This window comes from Aulostomus chinensis, chromosome 7 (genome assembly GCF_037954235.1).
Source record: "Aulostomus chinensis isolate RoL2024-O1b breed Wild chromosome 7, RoL_Achi_v1.0, whole genome shotgun sequence".
Taxonomy (NCBI): domain Eukaryota; kingdom Metazoa; phylum Chordata; class Actinopteri; order Syngnathiformes; family Aulostomidae; genus Aulostomus; species Aulostomus chinensis.
In genome coordinates, this window is record NC_141326.1 from 24,085,453 (window position 1) to 24,109,056 (window position 23,604).

General features: G+C 43.0%; 1 protein-coding gene across 1 annotated transcript; it reads left to right on the forward strand.

Moving 5' to 3' along the window:
• Positions 1 to 2,906: 2,906 nt before the first annotated feature.
• On the forward strand, positions 2,907 to 19,941 carry nuak1b (NUAK family, SNF1-like kinase, 1b). Its single transcript, XM_086209468.1, has 7 exons — positions 2,907 to 4,126; positions 8,525 to 8,645; positions 12,703 to 12,854; positions 13,883 to 13,948; positions 14,055 to 14,174; positions 15,754 to 15,886; positions 16,367 to 19,941. The coding sequence occupies exons 1-7, from the start codon at positions 3,833 to 3,835 to the stop codon at positions 17,458 to 17,460; spliced, it is 1,980 nt and encodes a 659-aa protein (XP_086065594.1). The 5' UTR covers positions 2,907 to 3,832; the 3' UTR covers positions 17,461 to 19,941.
• Positions 19,942 to 23,604: the final 3,663 nt, after the last annotated feature.

Genomic DNA, 23,604 nt, shown 5'->3' on the forward strand with positions numbered 1-23,604 from the left:
CAAAGACAGTGGTGAAACAAAGAGCGAAGTGAGTCAGGTGACAAACAATCGGCTGGCAGCAGCCTGGAGTCAGTAGTGCAGCCCTCTGGAAAATATGGGACTGATGAAATGATCCATCTCGAGATGTACCTCCATTTGCCGTCCTTACGATGCAGATAAGTTCCTTGAGGCATGTTGAATGTACAGAAAACACAGAAGGGGAGAAATATGTGCAGCCAATGGTTTTTTTTGTGTTTTTTTTTTTATGATGGCTGTCTCTCATTACGCCCAAATAAATACATGACATTTTACAGTTTTACACTGAATTTATGAAACTACAGAGAAGATTTTCAAAGCTGAGACAGGAGGCGGGACATTTTTAGTATGAGCAGTAACTACAGCTATAACAATCCTGTTGGTTTCATGGCGATTTCCATAACCTTTCTTTTCATCGTATTTTTGTCTGTTATTGTAACAGTAAAAACCATTCACAATGTCGTCTACATCTGGATCCAGATCTGGCCAGAGCAGACGCAATAATGGACGAGAGCCCTATCTTGCAATTTTAGGATAATTCCTTATTTAAAAGAAACTGAAAATGAAGGCAGTAAGGGATCTGGCATTGCACCCAAAACAAAAATCTGATCTTTTTCTGAAATTTCTATAAAACTTGAGGATTCAATAAGACATTCACTAAGCTTCCAGTAAAAGGCAAAATAGAAAATTACCCTCCTGTACAGTTGAAATAGTCTGTGTCAAATATCATCTATCTTAAGTTCCTGTGGCTGCACATATGCAGTAATTTGCATGCTATTTTTTTTTCCATACTCCATTTTTCTTTGTGTTACTTCTGACTTTCATTTAATCAAATTACCAACTGAACAGTGAAATTTACCAGCCAGTCATTGAATGATAGTGCAGTGTCACAAGCCCCCTCCCCCCCCCTCTCCATAGGGGTGTGGTTCAGTTGTTGTCAATCATGGATCCAAATTTAAGAACAAACAATAATATGTAGCCAGCACAAATATTAGGTCTTTTTTCACAGTGGCCATTTTGACATGTCTTTGCAAGACAAACTCAGCCAATATTGGCCCTGCTTCATTTAGGCAGACCGGGGTTCTGGTACTGTGCATGCCTCACTGGAAAGACTGAACCATAATTAATCTAATCAGTTACACATGTGTTTACACTGCAATGACATGTCAGAATGTCCTCTGTGAAAAGGGCTTATTTAAGAATGTGTAATGTGTTGTTTTTTTTTAATTGAATTAATTATGGTCCCTTCCCAACATGAACTGTACCAGAGCTCTGGCCTGCCGATGAGCACGCAGGGCCGTAATAAATGGGCCCCAATTGTGAAATGTTCTTAGGCACACATTTGCTCTTACAAGGTTGTTTGAACCCTCAATATAGTCTTGCAGACAAGGAGCGAAGCCTGTTGTCAACCTGTGAATTCTTGCTCCTGACATCTATTGTGCGCCTCTTGTAACTGTCAATCATCCAGGTCCACAAAGACTTAACGGTTACACAGGGTACGCGGTAGACGTCAAGGGTGAGGAGCTACAAATAGCCATCAGGTTTTTACCTTTCTCTCTGTCAAGAGAGGATTGAGGTAAAAAAAAATCCAACAGAGTGCCGCAGGGATAGTGTATTTTTGTAGGCCAAACCATAAGTTAGCATCACCATGAATTCCTGAGAGCGACAGTCAGTTTTTACATTGGATTTTGGGTATTGTCCCCCCGCAAAAATAAGCTCTGTGACTATGTGACATTTTGTTCTGCAAGAAAAATAAATGGCATGGATATCTACATACATAGCAACAATATATATTTTGTCACAAATGAACTCCACATTTACAATTTTTTTAAGCATAAATGCAGTCATCAAAATTGCAAAGCTGATGTTGAGCCGTGAATGAGACCCACCATGGATGCATGACTTCGTTACCAAGACTAGCTTTGATTGTGGGAACTCGCTAGCTGATCTCATTTAGCCATTGATGAGCAAACGCGACTAAAGACAAATCAACACTTCTAACTTCACGAGTGGTATTTATTGATGTATTTTATTTTAATGTAAAATGAAACTTTAAAAATGTTTTAAAATAGTGTTAACCACAGATCTTGTTTCAGGCACCAAAAACGCACTCAAAACCTCACTGACTTTGTGACGGGGGAAGCGTAGTGTCATCAATGTTTACATCCATCCATCCATTTTCTACCGCTTATCCTGTGAAGGGTCGCAGGGGGGGGGGCTGGAACGTATGCCAGCAGCGAGAGGCTGGGTCGCCAGTGCAATGTTAACATTTTACAGATTTTAGCATTTATTTTTGCATGAATCAATCTTTTTTCTCCACATTGCCCTTCAGTAACCTCCAGTGTGTTTGAAAAACTCCTCCTATCATGTTTATATTTTGTCTTTGGTCTGAAATAGGTGTTCATTTAAAAAAAAAATGTTGCTGGATAGTTTAGAGAAACTGCCGGCAAGCACGCTAAGAGGCTACAAGAGAGCTAAATGAAGATAATACAGATAATTATTGTTGAACAACAGGCAAAATTAGCCTCTCACCCAAAAAAGGTGTGAGGTCAAGTGTTGTGTTTGTCCTGCATGGCATTGCCAACATGGCTGCTGTGACTCCAGCTGACAGTGAGAATGTTGGATTGTCTGGAAGATGAATTCAGTGATGGAAGATTGTCAACATGGAGGCTAAGGTGGGGGCCCCTGCAATCCACCCAGCTATGCCCCTGATCAGCTGCGGTCATATCAGGGATGGGAGAGGAGGAGGAGGAGGAGGAGAGCACAAAGAGAAAGAGAGAGAGAGAGAAGGTGTGGGGGGTGGGGTGAAGAGACAGTGAAGGAGGAAGGAGGAGGTCTACGTAAACCCCGCCTCCGGACTCGGATCCTCTCGCATTCCTTATTCACTGCCTCTCACGTTGAGAGAGAGAGAGAGAGACAGACAGACAGAGAGAGAGAGAGAGAGAGAGAGAGAGAGAGAGAGAGAGAGGAGAAACAAGAAGGGCTCACGAAAAAAGAAGGAGAAGAAGAAGACGTAGCAGAAGAAGAAGAAGAAGTAGAAGAAGAAGGGGAGCAGCCAAACGACCATGGCAGTATCCAAAACGTCTCAGCTAAAGATAGAGTCCGATCTCAGCGCACCTCTACCACCGTCGACAGCGGCACGGAGCAGCATGCAGTCGCACAATAGACAGCTGAGTCCAGATGAATGAGGAGACCTGGGCCGTGGACAAAATGAGGGTCATCTTCATCCTAAACGCCGGTTTCGTCGCAGCTTTCTCGCCTTTTAGATGTGAGTCGGTGATGTGTGCAGCGTTTAGGACGACAGATAACACGAACCAACCTAAAATAACCAGATCATGCCTGCCGATTGAGGAGTAGTCCGACCAATTATAGTGGGCTTGCACATACATTATAGCCTATATATAAAAATATATATATTATCTTTAAAGTGGATTCAGCTTCCGGTGCTGTCGAAAGCTGAGTTCATATTATTATTACATTATTGGCACCAGACCTTAATTGATATCCAGTTATATGTAGCCTTTCGGGTTATTATAGACTGATAATGTCCTTTTTAGACTTTTTATGCTTGGTCGTTGTTTATATAGACATAATAACATGACTGAGTAGGAAATCTCTGATCAAAGCCAATTGATCAATCAAGACAATCGGGAAATGTTTGTTTCCACGAGTGATAATATGATGAGTAGGCTTCCTTGTAATTTATTTATTTATTATTACTATTATTAGGTCGATAAGTAGCTATTATATTATCAATTTAGTAGGTAGTTTAACATATTTAACAGTGGGAAGCTTGTTTAAACACTTCCCTTGTGAGATGGAAACCGCTTATTTATCGCCCCACGGGGGGGCAAGCCGCCCCGAAGCCCAGAGAGGCCAAACCTCTGCGGGCAAACCGACGGGGGGTGACCTCTCCCCGCCACCTCTACCTCTACCTGCCGGTAGCTCATCTGAAGAAACTCCGAAAAGCGGTGATGGAAGGAGAAACTCGGGCGTGAAGAAGCACCACCACAAGCACAACCTTAAGCACCGCTACGAGCTGCTGGAGACGCTGGGAAGAGGCACCTACGGCAAAGTCAAGAAGGCTATTGAGCGGCACTCCGGCAGAGAGGTGAGCTACATGGAAGCATCATGCACACTTGTGTAACACCCTTTAGTAGCAAAAAACAATATTAGCTACAGTGTTTTGGTTTTGGTTTCTTCCTGAGAGGCGTGTGTTCACTTCCAAACTCCGCTGGGGATTCCCCCCGTGCTCAAAAGAGGCCCTCGGGGCCGGGGAGCTGTTTCTGCACACGCCTCGTCCAATGCTGGGCCTCACGACCGGATGCTGCAGGGCAAATCCGGCTACCGACTGAATGATGCGACTTCAGTGACCCCATATAAGCATCATGGGAACCAGCTAACACTCCTTAAGAGTTAGATTCATTATTGTTAAAGCCCCCCCTCCAGTCAAAAATGTGTTCTTGTTTCCATGGTAGAAGTGTAGAATGATCCTTGTGCACATGCATGTTTCTACATTCATTTGTGAAATTGTATGTTTCCTCTGTGCTCCTGAAAATCTGATTTTGAAAGGGAAGTGCTATTTTCATGACTATAGTATTTTTTAAGATTATTTTTGTGTATCCCAATGCAATTGTAGAGGGAGTGAAACAGAAATGTGTTTGCAGGAGTCAGTCCACCATCTTCCTTATGAAATAACACATAGCCTGTGATAGGACACCCACAGTCTGCTGCTCCCCCACCATCACAGGAGCCACGTCCTTGTAGAACAGCACATCTCTCTGAATAGCCTATTTCCATGTGTGGCAAAATTTGACCCTTGTGCCCAACCTGGCAGGACATGAAGAACTTTCCATGTGCTGTGAATGCCGAGAGGAAACTTTATATAGGTCAACAATGCCCCCCAATGGTTTCATAGCTCCTGGCAAATGAAACTATTTCATGTCATTGGGGGTCAGTAGTGCTTAGCCTGCTCTATGTCTTCATATTCAGTACTGCAACTGAACCAGCTCTACTGTGAAATATTCAGCTTAATAAAGTAAATTAAGAGTGAAAGTATCTTCTGTTGAGAGTGAATTTGAGAAACTTTACTTCTTTTGAAAGCTGAACACATAACTCAATATAAATCGTCTTGCCAAACTTTTCAAGAAAATCTATTAGTCCACCCACGGATGCTCAAATTATTACAACACAGCTCCGGGGTCGAATGTTTTTCTTGTTCTCTGCAGTAATATCCTCAGACTCAACATAGGATGTCAGAGAGAAAAGCACTTCCTGCCGTCATTGTGATTCACGTGGGAGGTTTTATATCTTAGGAAAGTCCTTGGAGAGTCAGTGCCTCCCCACATGGAATATCAGAAGAATGCCAGACAGAGTGTGACAGACGGCAAGCTCACGGGCCTCGTGTGTCTAGCGCAGCGTTGCAAGAGTTTACACGACCTCTGACCCAATGCTAGTCCCTTGTGTGCCTATGTTAGATGCAGCAGTGTGGGAGAGACTGTTATGCAATTATCTTATCTCCTTTTCTTGTTCAGTCCACAAACCAAATGAGAGGAGAAGAAGGAGCAGAATGAGGAAATAGACAGGAAGCTTGATATGTGATGTGTGTGTGTGTGTGTGTGTGTGTGTGTGTGTGTGTGTGTGTGTGTGTGTGTGTGTGTGTGTGTGTGTGTGTGTGGAATGAAGTGAAGGGAGGAAGATTGATCAGCGCCGTCAGTCTGTCAAAGAAAGTGGAACTGAGTAACTGTTTTAATCACTAAATCCCATGTTGGACTGCTTTGCAGCTTAATGGAGATCTTAAATTGAATCAGTGAAGTGCAATTAATCCTAGAGCTGGTGGTGACATGTGTTTTTGTAAACCTCTGTGGACGTGTTTGGGTATTAAAGAGAGGCCTGTGGGTCTTAATATACTGTATGCCATCTAGAAGGCTATCGTGAAAAGGTTGTGGTGACACATGAAAGGCCATCCACTGCAGGAAATGAGATTGGAGGGGAAGGTTAATATCCTGTATGGGGGGGATCCATCACAAACAGGCAGTTTGCACAGAGACACAGGGAACCTCGCCATCATAACAGGGAGGACGGCCTCATTAAAGGGTAACAGAGTCATATTAATATGAGCTTAAAGCAACAGATTACGTCATCCCTTAACAATGGATTCACTGGAGAGGTACACAAGAGGGGGAACACTGACATTCCTTGGCTCTATGTGGTGCCCTTGATGAGGTATTACTATTCCTGGCTGTGTTCGAGGATATAGGCCTTTGGAAAGGTGACTGGCCTTTCCCTCAACCCTCCCTCCCCCTGATTCTCACTCAAAAACAGAAGATGATGATGATCTTCAGACTACGCAGGGATGGATGAGCTTGTGATGAATCCTTCATCTGTTTTAATGGCCTGAGAAAGAGCAGGAAGATGTCAGGCTCTACTGAAGCGGAACATGGACTTTCACTTCAAACAGACTCTGTTGCAAACAAGGGGGGTGGGGGGAACATAGATTGGGCTGGCCCCATACCTGGCAGAGGCCTACGTGGGCAGCAGTGTAGCGCCTGTTTACTGTGAGTGACAGTAATAGGGGTCCACTTAAGGACAAGCGTTGCTGTGTCAGTCAGCCTGGCCAGCTGGCAAGTGGCTGATCTGCAGTCTTGTTTAATGATCCACATCGGGGTCGGGGCAGGAGAACATGAGGAGATACACAATAGATACCTGGCTTTGTGTCTGTGTGGGAGAGCTTGCTCAATCAGTCAGGTTAGCATACCGTGTGGAATGAGGGTCGTGGCAGTTGAAGATTCATCACTACCCGAGGATATTCCGGAGAGAAAGTTCCCTTGCCTTTATATGCAACTTTTGTAGGCCATAGCTCAATTACTTCCTAAATTAGAGAATTCCTGAATTAATACATCCAAACCTGGAGGCTGAAAAACACTCAAAAATGTTACTCGCAATTTGGGATTGGAGATAAAATGTCAAGACTTTTAATGAGGTAAAGGAAAACACCAGTGTTAAGACACAAACAAGTTTTACTAATTATGAACACAGCACGCAGACCCCCTGGAACCCATCTTGTTTATTATGGTATCATTTCTTTAAATTCTATGTAATCAGGCATGCTCTGGAAGGGAACTATTCCGGTTTGGGGTTATTTTTATTGATGTGCACGGTAATTAGCTTGGCACTCGCTACTGCCTGTGGTTTCTGCTGCATGGAATAAAGCCGGGCTTCTCAGACTACTACTGCTAAGCTAGGAGAGGACAAAAGTTTAAACTAACAAATGAACAGACTATACGGGCTTGATCAAAGGAGAACCGGAGCTCAATCCAGAATGTTTAGGCTACAATTATAGTGACATGTGCTCAACTGTATACTTTCAATGGGTTTATTTGGAGAAGGCCGCTAACCTCTCATTTAAGCGGTGCATATGCTAGACGTTTGAATGCATCCAGTTTCCCTGGTGGGACTGCCACGACAGAGAAAAACGATCAAGTTGACCGTTGTTGACTGTTGAGCCTCCTGTCGAGGGCCAGCAGCAAGACATGTAGAACCCCTGCTCATTCTCTTTAGATTCCCCCGTAAAACTCAACAGACCAGCTCATCAAGCTCTTCTAAACGTAGTTGTTCTAGATTTGAATCACTAAAAACTAGTGAATGATCATTGTCTCTTTGTGTTCTCAAGGACTCATCATCTGGGTGGAGATGTGGCTTCTTTGGTTGAATCATGACTTCTGTATTATCGAGGAACACCCTGACCTCTGTGTTGAACACATCACCAACACTTAACACCTTGCTCACCACGTTTTTGACACTCCGAGCTCTCTGGAAAGAGGACAGTTTTTATGGCCACAGCTGCACCCACGTAGACCGTTTCCATGGAAAGCCCTGTGATTCACGATGTGAACCTGCCTTCTGATCTCAGAAGGGTTGGGGTCCAAAATCATTGGCACAGCCCAAACATTGACTAAGACCTGGTTAAATATAGATGTGGGACCTGAAGAGTACAAAGCGAGCCTCCATTATGGCACCGCATGCCAGCTTGTTTTTCACAGAGAGAGCCCCTTCATTTTGTTTCTCTCTGAAAAGAGTCTGAGTAAATTACACTGTGTGAGACGAGTATGACGCCTCTCCTCTGACTCATCTTGCTCTCATGTCAGCAAAGAGAGGCAACAAGGTCAAAGGTTGCTTCATCATCCCAACAGGACCACTGAGAGGGGTTCAAATGATGAGGAACATGGCTTATTAGGGAAACAGATGAAGGACTATATTTTGAGTTTGCTCACGTGGTTTTACCAAGGCAGACATGCATCACGTGGTGTGCTCATGTACTCTGTAGGACCTATGCATGTTTTAAAGTTCACTGATAAGAAAATGCACGGATCATTTTGTTCTCTAAGAAATGCTTTCTTTTTCGGCTCTGGTAATCATTCATGACCAGTGGAAATGAAAACTGACACAGTTAAATCTTTTCAAAAATATAAAAAACTTTGTAATTAACTTCTGAAATCGGTCTCTCCAGGTGGCTATCAAGTCCATTCGGAAGGAGAAGATCAAGGATGAGCAGGACATGGTTCACATCCGCAGAGAGATCGAGATCATGTCGTCCCTCCGCCACCCACACATCATCTCTATATATGAAGGTGAGGGTCCGCCACAAGGCTGGGAAAACATACACACACGACAAACTGAACACACTGTTTAATTTGTATGCACATAAACACCCCCCCCCTTCCATCAGCTCATTCAACATTCATGTTATGACATGCACGTGTCATAATAAGACCTGGACTACAGCTCTGGGATGTTATTCATCTTCTCTTCTCTGTTTGACTGCCTCAGCCAGTAAAAGTCTGATGGTTCTGAGGGTTTGTGATATGGGGGTTGACATGGTGGTGGGGGTGGCTGTGGTGGGGGGGCTTCTCCCACATCTAAGAGGTCTCATCTCTTGTCTTCGCTGGTCTTGATCTCAGGGCCAGACATCTGCTGATACTTACAGACAACTGCAGCTGGGATCCAGACTATACTTATGAATGTGTGTGTGTGTGTGTGTGTGTGTGTGTGTGTGTGTGTGTGTGTGTGTGTGTCCAGGGAGACAGCGAGCTGACCTCTGTCACCCAGGCCTGCATACTGTCTGACTCCTGTCCAGTGTTATGCACTGGGAGGAATAGCCTTAAGCCTTCCCTGGAGCAATGTCAACATATATCCACTTCAGGAAGCAAGTTTTTAAATATCAAAGCCTACAATTCAGGCTCATACTGCACACACATTTCCTGTTTAAGACCCCCTTTTTTTAGAAACAAGACCTTTTGAATGACTGTAACCTTACTGGGGGAAAACATAGATTAGAATTAATGACTAGTGTAAAGGTTGAACAATTCACATTGAATTCTTTCAATATATTGCTTGCAATTAATCACCTGTTATAGTAGTCCAGGCCTATGTGCAGGCAATTAAAGTCACAAAGCAGGGCAGTGCGAGTCAGTTTCCTATGATTTGTGACTCATGACTATTTTTATGACTGTGTCAACAAAGTAACACTTTCAATGCACCTTTCAGCACAGCTGCCCTGGCACAATGGCATATGATTGTGTGCCACTGACCAGACTGGCTTACCCACTCTCCTTTGTGAAGTTTCAAAGTCCCAGGTTGTTATCAGTTAAGTGTATATGTGACAAACAGCAGTATTTGTCATGGAAATGTGCCAGCAGTCAGCTGGAGGGCTGAAGTGCTGCTGGGTTTGTGTGTCTTGTGGGAGAATGATTAAAAGGGCACAGCTTTATAAACTCCAATGAGCCTCTTTGTATGTTCTTTCGCCTGTAAGTGCCTACCCCACCAACATACTTGACCAGAATCATTGATCTCCACTTTGGTGTTTCTCCTCAAACACAGCGTTTACTGTTGTGGCCTGGCCTCCACCCAGCCGGGCTTTAGAGATATATAGGAGACCGCCAGATTTGTGTATCCGGCAACACCCTCTTCAATAGCCCCTGCTAACTGCCTTGTGTGAAGCAAACCTGAACCAGATGTGTGTTTAAAGATTGATTTTTACCACTCTCTCGCGCTTACATTCCACATACATCAGCATGCCAGTGCATTTAAAAGAGGGTTTTGCTTTTTGCGTCTAGAATACAACGATACGCCCTTGTACCCCCCCCTTTAAAAAAACGAATCCTAAGACGCCCTTTTGCACAAGTTGTTACATCCAACAAAAATGTCTCAGAAACAGATGCTGTACAGCTTAAAGGTACTGTAGGTAACACTGGAAACAAGCTAGTGCCTCAAATGTTTTGCTACAAAACAATCGGAGCTAGCATTTTATCAGAAGGTTGATGCTTAAACAGGAGAAAGATAACATTTCTTTGATTTGAAGAGCTTTTTGAAACATTTAAAAATGGATATTCTTCGCAATTTTGTCATTTATTGTGAGAGAGGTATTTACAGACCGGCTCCTGATTCTACCACCAATCCTTATACTCCCATGCTAAAAAGACAAAAGAAGGTCCTCTTCTTCTTGCGTGTATTATTAGTAGTAGTATTTTTATTATTCGCTCATGCAGAATATGTCATCCTGAAGAGGCCAATCTACTGTGTAAGGTTGGAACGCCTCTTCCGAGACACCTGAAAGTTGTGTAATTTGAAGCGGCACGTCAGCTGCTCTTTCTCTCTCTCCACAATGACTCACTATCTACAAACCTGTAGGCTGCTCCAAGACAGGAGCTGCTCCTAGTGTTATGTGTTGTTCCTTCAAGCCTGACGTGATGATATACGAAGTTCATCTTCCTGTTTCAAAAGTTTCTCTAGATAGTATTTAAACCTAAAAGCTGAGCAAATTAAAGTGCTTGGCAAAGCTGTTTTCAATACCCGCTTGTTTATTGTCTGTGTTAGGATGACCCTGATGAAATGCATCCATCTAAAAATTGTAAGACAACCAAAAATACTCCTGGGGTTCTGACCTCTTGGGTATTTTTCTTCTCTCAATACACCTTGGAAGTAGTTGCGGTTGTGCCAGGAACCTCTGCGTTATTGTCTGCAGTAGTCGTATGTGTCCACCCTCATCTTCTGACATCAGTCTATCATCAACGTAGGGCAATCGAACAAAAGGTGCTAATCAGTCAGATGTGAGGGCCTGACCTGTGAACAAAGCCCAGTGAGTGACAGCAAAGCTGCAGAATTGGCTGGTGGACCCATCTGGCTATAACAATCCCAAGTTATGTAAGCCAGGTAATTACTTCACCCCCAGGGGTCAAAGGTAAATGGGAGTGCAAGCTGAGAATTGGCTCTCAAGCACAACCCCACCCCAGGTCACTACTGTGTCCACCAATCAGAAGCTCAAATCTGCTCAGCCCTCCCGTGTGCTTGGCTTTCATCCCGTCTGTTACTTCCCGAGCAACCAGACAGTCACAATCAGAGAGCATTACCATCACTCAGCAACTGTGTGTTTTTGCAGGGGATTATATCTTTAAAAGGACCCTGGGAGGGAGTGAGGAAAGTAGTGTGACAAACTATGAAGGTGCTCACTCAAGGGTGCAGAAAGCAGAGGCCCTCACCCCCGGTGACCCTGCTGTGTGGGAAAATCAACCCGCACAATATAGAGCAACATGGCTGACTGTGTTGTTGTCATCATCTCAGTACACCCTTGGTCTTTTTTCCCCTCCCTCCTCTTCTCTCTGCCTGGCCATTTTCATTCCCTTCATGCCAAGGTGCTGGGAGAGGAGGATGTTGCCAAGTTGAAATGATACACCAGAGGGCTAAATACTGACATTGAATGATATGTTTGGTGAGGTCAAGTTGGATAGCAACACTTTTCCGTAATACTAGAGTAATGCGAAACCTTTCTCCACTCACCCGATGAGATAGAGGTCATCTTTTCAATTCTGGTGATAATCATTCATGTTTCATATGTATTTTGAAAAGTATCATTTTTCTCCAATTCCACAGTCAGAGTGTGAATTATTGTGCTTGCTTATTTGTTTTACCGGTAATTGTGTTAGTCATCGTGGAAAAAAAGATATTTGTTTGTTGGGAGGATGCAGGAATTTTTGTGAGCAAATGAAAAGAAATTAAATGAAAAACAGAGGATATGAATATCACTGAATAAGTTTCATATGAAAGTACAAGAAAGGCTATTACATTATTGATTCTGATTGTGATAAAAACAGGGTGCTCTTACCAGTTGTGAGTCAGGAATTACTAACAAACGCACTGTGCTGCCTGCACTGCACTATATTTATTTGATATTTTCCAGTCAGGTGGACTCTCAGGAATTTTGGAGCTCGATGAGAAATGTGGTGACATGATGTGGATTTGAATATGATGTGTCAAGGCCATTTCCAGACACAATAGTGGACTCTGAGAAGTCCCTCTATCTGGTTTCTGCGTTGTCTCTTTTTTGTGGATCTGCACTCACTTTGCTCACAGAGGAGTGCACTTGATTGAGTTAACAGTCCCTCCCTGCTATGTTGTGAAGGAGCCAGATACACAAGGTGGGGTTTGAGTGATGTAATGCTGGGAGAAGGGGTAGAGATGTAATGTGCCTCTTTGGAATATGGATTCCAGCTCCAAAATTAAAGGGGGTAAACTGTTTTAATCGCCTTTCTTTCTACGTATGAATTTATGACAGGTTCATTCTAAGTTCCTCTCATCTATTTTCCTGAAAGAGCACATTAATGGCCAATTGCTTTTCTTATTATTCCTTAGTGTTTGAGAACAAGGACAAGATCGTGATTGTGATGGAGTACGCCAGCAAGGGTGAATTGTACGACTACATCAGCGAGCGTCGCCGCCTGAGCGAGAGAGAGACACGACACTTCTTCAGACAGATTGTCTCCGCTGTGCACCATTGTCATAAGGTAACATAGATTTAAGAAAAACATCCACTGTCTTTCTCTTTGTTAAATCTTTCCATCACATCCAAGCTTTGTTTTTCAGGCCTCAGCATGTATAGCGAACCGTTCGCCATCTCCACAGTCAGCCATGAAGCCAGTTAATCTGCAGGCCCTATATAGTATGCTTTTCTTGGCGCGCTGGTGTAGGGAGTCATCTGTTTCTGAGTGAAGATGGAACACAGGCCAGTTTAATTCAGGCTTATGCTCTGATTACAGTGTACCAAAAAGGCCCTGCATTAATTCTGTCCTCATCTGTTGGTGGATGTCTCAAGATACCCCCAAAGATTTTCCCCAGAGATTTCGTTTCGGCCACGCCCATGTCAGCCCACACCTCGGTAACTCCCATCAAAGCCCCAAGGTCACAGCGCTTGTTCGGATGAGCTCCCCTCGCGTCACGCTCGTTCCAGCTGGAGATAGAGATGATGTCATGGTCCTCAGATAGGAGAGTCCCAGACAGCCATGAACGATAAATCATCTTTACCAACTAACCTCCCACCAGCTGGAGTAGCATGACTCACTAGCACAACAAGAAAGCACCCATTTCTCCCTTGTCACCAACAGCCATGTCAACGTGAGCTCCCTGTCGAGCAACAACCATCGAGAGAAGCCATGCAACCCTTGATGGGTGTGGCGGTCAAGTCACTTCTTTCAGACCACATGTCAATTCCTGGATTTTTTTTTTTTTTTTTAAACCCAAGCATTCCAAACATGGTTGTTTTTTCATTCCGAAATTTTGTGAGAACACGGGATGATAATTACATAGTCATGTTTATATGAAACATGTGAATCAATTTAAAAAGGAAATCACAGCAGACGTCAGCAGAAAGACAGCAGACAATTAAAGAGCACTAGGCCAAGAGGCTGATTTGATTTCCCCTGAGAGCCATAAGACTGCCTTGTCAGAGTAAATCATCTCTTAATACAATGGACCGTTTCTTACTTGAACATATTTCTCATGAATAATGTATTGATTCATACTTGTTTTCTTTTAGAATGGAGTAGTGCACAGGGATCTGAAACTGGAAAACGTGCTACTGGATGAAAACTGTAATATTAAGGTATTTTGTCATGTGATCTGTGTTTGGTTTCACCTCAAATAATTTTTTTACGTGTTTAACAGTCACATCGGCGCTTTGAGATGCACTCATTCTCCTGCTCTTACAGATTGCTGACTTCGGGTTGTCCAACCTCTACCACAAAGACAAACTGCTGCAAACCTTCTGTGGCAGCCCCCTCTACGCTTCACCAGAGATCGTCAATGGGAGACCATACCGAGGCCCAGAGGTGAGGGCTGATGAACCAAATGAGCCCAACAGTGACCCCCACCCCAGCTGTTTGTGTGTGAACTGAATTGTCTCTTATAAAGCCGTCATTGTTATTTGTTTGAGTCTCCCTCATTGCTCCTTTTTTAAATTGCTTTCATCATTATTATCTCTCCGGTGATTATCATCATAACTTAGCCCATACACAAAGAGGTGCCTAGGCCTTATTTTCACTCCTTTGATGGGATTAGTATTAGTCTCCAGTCTAAAGGAGGTCTCTCTTGCAAGTCCACTGTTGGCCAGCTCAGATACTGTCCGCATCCCTTCCTTATCCTTTACTCCCTATAATGTCTTGGTCCTTTGAAGTGAGGAACTGGAGGATAGTTTTTGCTCACTTTCTCTTGTACTTAATGGGATCAGAATGAGCCCCACAGCCTCAAAGAGCAGTCAGAGTCCTAACTAAATAGTTTTAGAGAAAGAAAGTGAAAATGTCTCCTCGGAGCCACTTATCAAGCAATTCCGGAGTCATTCTGAAGGGCGTTGTCTCCAAATTGCTCTCAGTTACATAAAACAAAACAAAGTGTGTGTGTGTGTGTGTGTGTGTGTGTGTGGGGGGGGGGGGGGGCGGGGGTGTGTTGCATTTTTAGATATTCAAGTGTAACCGTTCAATTTAGTGTAATTCACTATAATTTCCTAGAGTGCTAAAAACTACAGCAGTCCGAATGCAATCGAAATTACAGATCACCGGTTGGGGTGAGACCGCAAATTATAGCAAACATGGCATCGAAAATAGAACACAACAATAGTGCGTGTCCTGACTCACCCTCAGGAATGGACCAATAAGCAGCCGGAGAGAGGTACATTCTTGATGTGGGTCCAGGGCCTCAGACGAAGTACATTAGCTTCTTAACTGGCCTTATCTGATTTCCTCTTCCTAGAGTATGTCTCAGAGCTTCAGCTACCACCATCAGCAGCATTACATTCTTCTCACCCCCCCCCCCCCCAGCTCAACACTCTTCATCAAATTCCCCTTCCTGACACACAAACACACACGCACACACACACACGGCACGCATCACAGACACATTACTGATCACTGAATGGCAGCAGGTCTGCAGTGAGTCATCACAACTATGCCACCTCTGCTGGAGTCATAACCCCCACCCTCACCCCCACTCAACTCCCACCTCCCTCCCCATGGCTCTGCACCTCCTCATGCTCCAGACACAGGGTCTTATGTAACCGCTTTACTTAGAAAGCCACATTACATTAGGTTGGTGTGGTCAGAAAGTTCTTGCTTCTGCCTGACAGAGCAGGACAGAGGAAAGGATTTATCTGCATGGAAACAAGCCATTTCCCACAGGAGTACTGGCACTTGTCATTATTTCTATGAAAGAGGTGCTGCTGAGGCACTGCAGCATCACAAACTCTTTAACAGAGATGTTCTTGTGTGATGTTATTATGGAAAAAATGATTAGAGCACTTATTAATGTCAGCACAAGTTGCGTAATATCTAACACACCTCGATTTATGATGATATGTTTTAACATGGGCGGAGTTAGCTAGTGTGTGAGCAGATTTGTTTTTTATTTTCAAACCAGGTTGACAGCTGGGCTCTGGGGGTGCTGCTGTATACCCTGGTGTATGGGACCATGCCCTTCGATGGGGGAGACCACAAAAACCTCATTCGTCAGATTAGCAACGGCGAATACAAAGAACCCACGCAGTCTTCAGGTACTCTACAAAGAGTGTTTATATTTTTGTGACACAAGGAACACACACCAGTTTATTCTGTTTCTATAATTATTATTATTATGTCATCATATGTAGTTAGTGAGGCCTGTCACTTAAAAGAAAGTCAATCCTCTGTTTCTAACTGGATAAGAAACTATTCTGTTAGAAATGCAAGTGTGTTGAGCAAACTTTTCTTTTTTTCAAACTTTTCTTTTCTATGCATAGTACAACTAATTTTTTTTTTCCCAAGCTCATTGATGTTATATATTTTGAATGTTGGGGAAGTTACACAGATGGCGTTATTGTCACAGACAACAGACATTGCTAATTATTTCTCTGTTCATTAACAGAAACCCACATCAAACACTCCTGTATGTTTAAATTTAGACAGCCTATGGTAGTGCTTGCAGTATTTAATGTTCCCACAATGGTACAAGTATGACAAAGATTACAGAGTACATTCTTGCTGTTCCCTTCTAGATGCCCGTGGACTGATCCGCTGGATGCTAATGGTGAACCCTGAGCGCCGGGCCACAGTGGAGGACATAGCCAATCACTGGTGGGTAAACTGGGGCTGGAAGAACAGTGTGTGTGACTGTGAGACCCAACACGACCACGGAGGCTCACCGATGCTGGCCCGCTTCATCGACTGGCAGAACCGCACTGAGCCACGTGGTTCTGGAGCCAAGCCTGCAGCCATGCCCCAGCTGCTGCGCCAGAGGCCCAAAAAGTCCAAGAAGGAAAACGTTGAGGCAGGACAAACCCACAGTGGAGCAGAGGACAAACCAGGTCTGAAGAGACCCAAGGGTATCCTGAAGACCAGGGTTACTGAGGAGCAGCAGTCCGCCAGTCTGGAAGAGGTGGAGTTGGGTCAGACAGCCCTGCCTGAACAAGCAGAAGGGGGAGAGGAGGCCTCCAGTCCAGAGCGAGAGGAGGAGGAGCCGACCCTGGGAGGAGGCTCACCAGCTAAGATGGTGCCCTCCCTACCCAAGAAAGGCATCTTGAAGAACAACCAACAGCGGGAATCAGGGTACTACTCCTCCCCTGAGCGCAGCGAGTCCTCAGAGCTTCTAGGAGGTGCCAGTATGTCTCTGCTAGCCACCTCCCCACCCAAGAGAGTGATGGGAAGAAAGGGCATTTTGAAGCGAAATGGCAAGTATTCCACCTACAGCGGACCCCCCTCAGCAGCAGCAGTGGCTGGAGTCCTGGGGGAGCCAACTGCTTCAACTGACTCCGGCCTGTCCCGCAGTCAGAGTCGGCCCTCCAGTATAGTAGGGGAGGACAGCTCCGTCCTGTCCCTGTCACCCAGCTCCCTCGGCGGTGCTGAGTGGCATCCCTCCACCCCCCACCTCCGCCCAAACATCAGGGCCTGTGTCTCAGCTGAAAACCTGCTGCATCTTGCCAACTTCAAGGGCTTCCAGGCTGCACCGCCGCTCCAGGGACCCAAGTTCAGCCGTGGCTCCAAAATGAAGGGCTCCCCGGGGGACAATGGCAGCTTCTCCTTGTTGGGGGACCTGGAGGACATGACTCAGGTGTACCAGCAAGCCCTGGACATCAGCAGCAACCTCACCTAACAGATGGGCAAACAGAGAAGCAGAGCAAGATAGTGTGTGTGTGTGTGTGTGTGTGTGTGTGTGTGTGTGTGTGTGTGTGTGTGTGTGTGTGTGTGTGCAGATGTATACAGGTAGCATTAACGACCAGTTTGTTACTGGGATACACTTTCTGGGATGTTTTGGTTTTCCAAACAGGGCTGGTGGAAAAAAAAACATATATATATATACACACACACACACACACACACAGGTATACACACTTAGGTGCACTTCTCTGGCAAGTTAGGCTTCTGTGAACAGGAAAGGAAAGAGAAGGAGCTGGCACTAGAGAATGCCACCCAGTCTGCTGTCTCGGCCCGCCCATAGACTTTGCTGTGTTCAACATGTTTACATATTCAGCAAGAAGGCAAGTTAGAATCACAAACGCAGAAACCAGAACCTGGTTGTCTCTGTTTTTACACCACCCATTTTGAGTTTACAAAAGCACCTTTAAACTCACACGGAGCACATGCTTTTGTGATCTTCACTTCCTTTCAAAAAAGAAAAAAGAAACAAACCAGGGTCTTGTTCCAAAAGTAACTGACATTGCTGATTATTTATTAATATTTTTGTAGCTTTTAGTTTTATGTGCAAAACTGGTGGGTGCTGGCTGTTACTGGAAGAGCCCAAAGCTCCTTGTCTCCAACTCTTTGTGCGGAACTGACATATATAATTATTGATGACAACCCTTATGTATAATCAACATATATAACAATGTCTGCACATGTAAGACATGCAGGCAACTATATCTTCATGAAAGCATATGTCCTATATATGTGTATGATACTTGGGAATATGTAGGAAGTGCCTTTTTTGATTCATGATGAAAAAAAAAATTATGTATGTCATTTCCTTAAAGTGTAGGGAAAAGCCAGGCCAATCTGTCACCAGTTCTTTTTTTCTTTTTTTTTTTTAATTTTTAGATGTGAATGTGGAGAGACCCAGGGCCTTCAGTCCACACTTGACTAGCTTTACTTGTCAGGGTTCAAAGGTCAGTTGAGAACAAACAGTTCTGAACCCCCCCCCCCCAATCCTTCCACCCAGATATGATGGGATCTATGGGGAAAAAAAAAACTCCCTTATGTCAGTGTTGGAGTCTAGTGGCTTGGTTGAACACAGATCTGACTGGTCTGGGGGGGCTCACCTAGTAGCGGGGGGGCACTAATAGACACCATCTCACAGTTCTGGAATGTTCCTGGCGCTTTGGTTGTTTCAAGGTTACCTGATTATGTTTAATGAGCGATTTCTTTCTTCTTCTTTTTTTTCTTCGCCAAAGACATTTAAGGTGGTTTCTACTCTCAGACTAGTTAATCATTTACTCAAAGCCCTTCAAAAGAGCTAAGTAAGGTGGTTGGTTCAAACCTGCTGATGACACAGCAAAATTCCACAGACAAAGGCTTGAGGACGTGTCGGAGCGGGAGATGTGTATCGGCCCCCGGCTCGACTCAGCACAGGTGGGATCTGCGGTTTTGAGCTCAGCCCTCCAGCTGTGTACACTCGTCCATTATGTCAACCAAGCACAATTAGCCAGCTATTGTTTTCAGTTGAGAGTTAAAAAAAAAAAAATGTGAGAGAGAGAGAGAGAGGCCGTGTGTAGCGATTTATAGCTAGAGGGGGGAAAGGAGTGTGAAAGAGTGATGCAAGGAAAGGTGCAGAGAGGATGTTCCTGTGAATCACAGGAAAGGTCAGTTAGGTTTATTTTTTGAAGGAACTGTAATGTAGAATAGTGAAAGTAAAGGAAGTGAGTAGAAAGAGTGGATGGAAAGTTTTTGATTCATACCAAAGATTTCATGGGAGCCTGTTGGATTTTTCTTTGACTTGGGAATCCCCATTGGTGAATGAAATCATTCCCAGATTGGCTTTACCTCACGTTTGTTTTATTTTTCTTTTTTTTTGAGATTTTTTTTTTTTTTTCAAGTGCCAGAGGCTGTTGATACAGCTTGACTTGGAGGGTCAGTGTGTGTTCTGTATGGCCTGAGACGGTGTGTTACACTTTTCAACAGCAGGAAAAGAAAACAAAAAAAAAAACAAAACAAAAACGAGTGGATGGTGACAAATGATGTGGACGGAAAACCATGCAGGAAAACCGATCATGTGTTGAATGTTTTCAGCGGTCTGCCGGTGTGAAGGAAAGGTCCTGGGTATTGATTCAAATGAAAGACAGGTTGCGTATTGTATTGCATTTTATTGCCTTTTGTATTGCATTTTATTTTCAACTGGATTTACAGTGATAAAATTATACTATGTTAGTATTTTGTTTTATTATGCTTCTGTTTTTGATTTTCCAAAATATAAGAAAATTTTATATTGCTTTATGTTATGGCAGAAAAAATACTTCCTTCCTTGAAGTATTAAAAATGTATTTCCAAAAGGTGACTAATTTGATGTAATATTGATGTATTTTCCCCTCTTTTTGTGGGTCATCAACAATTGTAGACGTCAAGTCTTTTTTTTTTTTTTTTTTTAAAGAAAAGTTATTGGAAAATACAAGTATATGGTCTAATATATCAACAGCTGACTGTTAAAAAAAAAGTGGTGTTTCCACCTCGACTAATGCGGGGAGTCCCAAATTCTGGAAAAATCTCAAGAGGAAAGGAAATAAAGCAACGGAAAGAATCTGATGATGAAACTTTAACTCTGCCAAACTGGAAAAAATGGTGCATATCTGTTAGTTAGCAGAAAGTCTAATCATAGGAAAACTTGACTGGATATTGTTATGACAATAATAATAAATTCGTATTATTATGTTATTTAAGTATTATTTTCGTTATGGCTCATTACCATTTTTGCCACAGTTTTGTTCTGGTGATCCTGGACTGCCAAGGTAGGTTAAGTTGCGTGCCTTTGGCATCTTTTTTTTTTTTTTTTTGATAATGCAAATTATTATCAATGTGTTTTTATACTTGTATTTATTGGTGATCAAGCCATTTAATTTGTTATCAAAGTACTTCATGTTCAAGCTCTTTGGCCTGCTTTGGACTGTGTTGTGTTCCGGACTGCACACCACAAAAAAAAAAAAAAAATCAATTTGTTCAAAATAGAGTGGTTTCATCTCATTGTGAAGGCAAGCGGCGGTCAAGTGTGTGTTTTTAACAATAAGAGTTCCTCAAATCCTGTAAAATGTCTTAATTCATCCATTCAGGTGTATTTCTACTCAACACGATGCCTCTGTAGTACTGTATCAACTCAAATAAATGGATCTTGAAAGATTCATGTTGTCTTCACGCCTCTTTTTGTTCCTCAAGTCGAGTTCTAACAAAGCTCTTACAAACTCACGAAGGAATAAGTCAAATAAATAGAATTCTGGAAGTTGTGTTTCTATATTTGTTAAAAAAAAATCTTGCATTTAGATTTAAAATCTAGACAGAGCAAAGACTGGATTATCTAGCGCTTCGCAAATTTGCTTGTGAATGTCTGAGGTTGTCGGCTTAAACTGACTGTGGACTCAACTTTACACTCAACTTAAATTCATGGGGCGTTTCCATTTTACTTTGAATAATCACAACTTTTAAGACTTCTGGTTGATGGACATTCTGACTGTAAGAAATCCTATCCAAGCGAAACATAGTTACTGCTCTGGCAGCCAAACTGGTGTGTGCTCAAACAAATAATACTTATATTGATAAATGTTTTCACTTAAGTTTGATATTGCGGTTTTTCAGTGTAAATTGGTTTCAGCAGAGCCCAATACTGAAGTGCATGACATCAACTTTGCAAACTTCTCCATCCACCTAAAATAGGCCAAAAAGCTGTCTCTTCCAGTGCCAGAAGTTTTATCCTGTCAAACAGAGTAAAAAGGAACTGCCTTTTATCCTATGGACATATGTTAAACTATAACTAGACACATGGCCTAATTTATTTTCTTTTTTGAGAACAAGTGATCCAGAAACCTACATAAATACAAGAAAAAAAGGCCAGTAATGTTGAGCTGCACTGCACTGGTGTCCTTCAATTAATTAACAAGGGTAAAAGGCCGTGCTGAGAGAATCAGCCCAACTCACTTTGAAAGTATTTTTGAAAACTCAGTGGCCTCATTAAAGTATGCAGCTCATAGTAGAACTACAGTACCAGCGAGCGTGAGCCGGATTGAGGCCCTTTTTTTTTTTCCCCCCTCCCTCTCTTGAAATTAGCCAATGTTTCCACACAGACTCGGCTGCTGCAGTTAAAGTTGAATTAACTTGATGAGTGCTACTCCACCCAAAAATCTGTTTTTTCAGCATTAAAGACTCTTTCTCTTTAAAGGTGGTTGTAAAAACGTGTCACTCACAGTACCCAGTGGTTGTAGTTGGCTCACATTCTACTTACTTACAGTGAATTCTGGTAGTAAACTCTTTTCACAGTGGGAACAAAATGTCCACAAAAAAGATTTCTAATCACATCTGCAGAATAATCCACCTTTTCACTGCGTATTTATGGTCAGGATGTTCCGAACATGACATATTTCTGGCGAAATTAGGTGAAAGTTACAACTTTCATCTCGTTCCTCACATCCAAATCCAGACTTCGGTTCTTTCATTGATCGAAAGAACTGGCTGTCTTAAGTTTCAAGGAAAACTATTTAATGAACACGCCAGATAACAAGTACATCATGCCAGCCAACCATTTATTATATTGGATAGAGCAGCTACAACAGAGCAGGTGCTGCAGGTTGTGTGAGATGGATGTCATAAATAACAGAAGTAGAGATATATCTTTATTAAAAGTGACTTTAGCACAACGAAAACCTCTGGATGCATCATACTGACCTAAATTTAACTTATCAGCTTGATTAGTCATGGAGTGCAGACCATAAACTTTCAAGTGACAACTTTAAACTCCAGGGGAGATAAGTAGAGTTTACTCAGAAGCAAATAAAAGCATCCTCTTGAATATTTGCAGACTAGGATATTCTGGGAAAGAGCTGCTTCGCTGACATCCAGTCCCAATTCAGGAAATGGTGATACTAGACAAATATAATCAGGACTAGGCTGGCAATTACTTGATGGACAGCTTGATCCTGCAGTAGGATGGCATGTGCCAAAACCAACAGTAAGTAGTGGCTTACTAGCTGGAAATAGAGCAAGTATAAAACAAATCCTTCGGGCTGTTATGTGACAAAAGCTTCAATGAGTACTATTGTATTTTTGTACCCAGCACACCTGATGGTAATTTCTCGGTCAATAACAACTTGTTCTCTGGAGAAAAGCAATTTTTTTGTCATCCCAAAATGACAGAATCAAACAAACGGCAGCGGAGAACACACGTCTGGCTCAGGGAAGAAACAACAGTGTCTGTTTTTGGGACTTGGAGAGTCAATTGGTTGTCGAGGGAGAACATCACTGTTGCTGCCGGGTTAATTTAATCCACATTTTGCAAGGCAAAGTGAGAGTGGGTGGCTGGAAGCTTTCTTTCTGGGCTTTGGTACTGATGAGTAGAACAGTAACCAATACTGGCCAGACACTTGCTGCAGGCCCTGGAAGAAGACAACATCAAATAGTGCAGAGCAGGTTTTCCTCAATCACACATTGGAACTGTTATCCCCCAGCTAAAATTGACCTCATTAAGCCAGTCTTTTATTTGTAAATGTCTTTTACAGCAATTTTTATTTTGTCATATTGACTTGTGAACACAAGAAAAAAAAAGTCACATCAATCAGTAACTATTTTGTGATTTTATTTTTTTTTTTTTACAGAAGGAACCAGTCAATTATTTTTAATAACAGCTGAATGTTCCTTTCAGCTTCTGTGTTTTAAGATGATATAAAAGCAATAAGAAAAACAAAAACCACAAAACAATATGAATACTCACTGCAATAAATCGTCGATCCACACAAGAGCCAAAATCACTGTAGAGACAACAAAGACAAAATCTTTGCAGCAGCTGCTCTCGTGATATGATCTGAGTTTCAAAGGGATTTCTTTAATGTCTTCAGAACAATTTCTGCTTCACTTTTTGACCTTTAAATAAAGTCCAGCTGCTAGACCCTCTGAACTATTCCCTCTGTACACCCTCCTCCCACCATCTGTAGAAGGTGAGCCCCTGAAAGTGGAGGTGGAGGGTTTACTGGTGGAGGCGGCATCCCCAACTACAAAATCAAAATGCCCCCTTCTAATACCACATCCGGTCTTTTAGAATGACCCTGACTCC

Bases quoted from the DNA above. Each gene is read 5' to 3' on its own strand.
- nuak1b (XM_086209468.1), top strand. From the start codon at position 3,833: ATGGAAACCGCTTATTTATCGCCCCACGGGGGGGCAAGCCGCCCCGAA. The intron at 13,949-14,054 runs GTATTTTGTCAT...CTGCTCTTACAG, and splicing joins ATGAAAACTGTAATATTAAG to ATTGCTGACTTCGGGTTGTC. The intron at 15,887-16,366 runs GTACTCTACAAA...GTTCCCTTCTAG, and splicing joins AGAACCCACGCAGTCTTCAG to ATGCCCGTGGACTGATCCGC.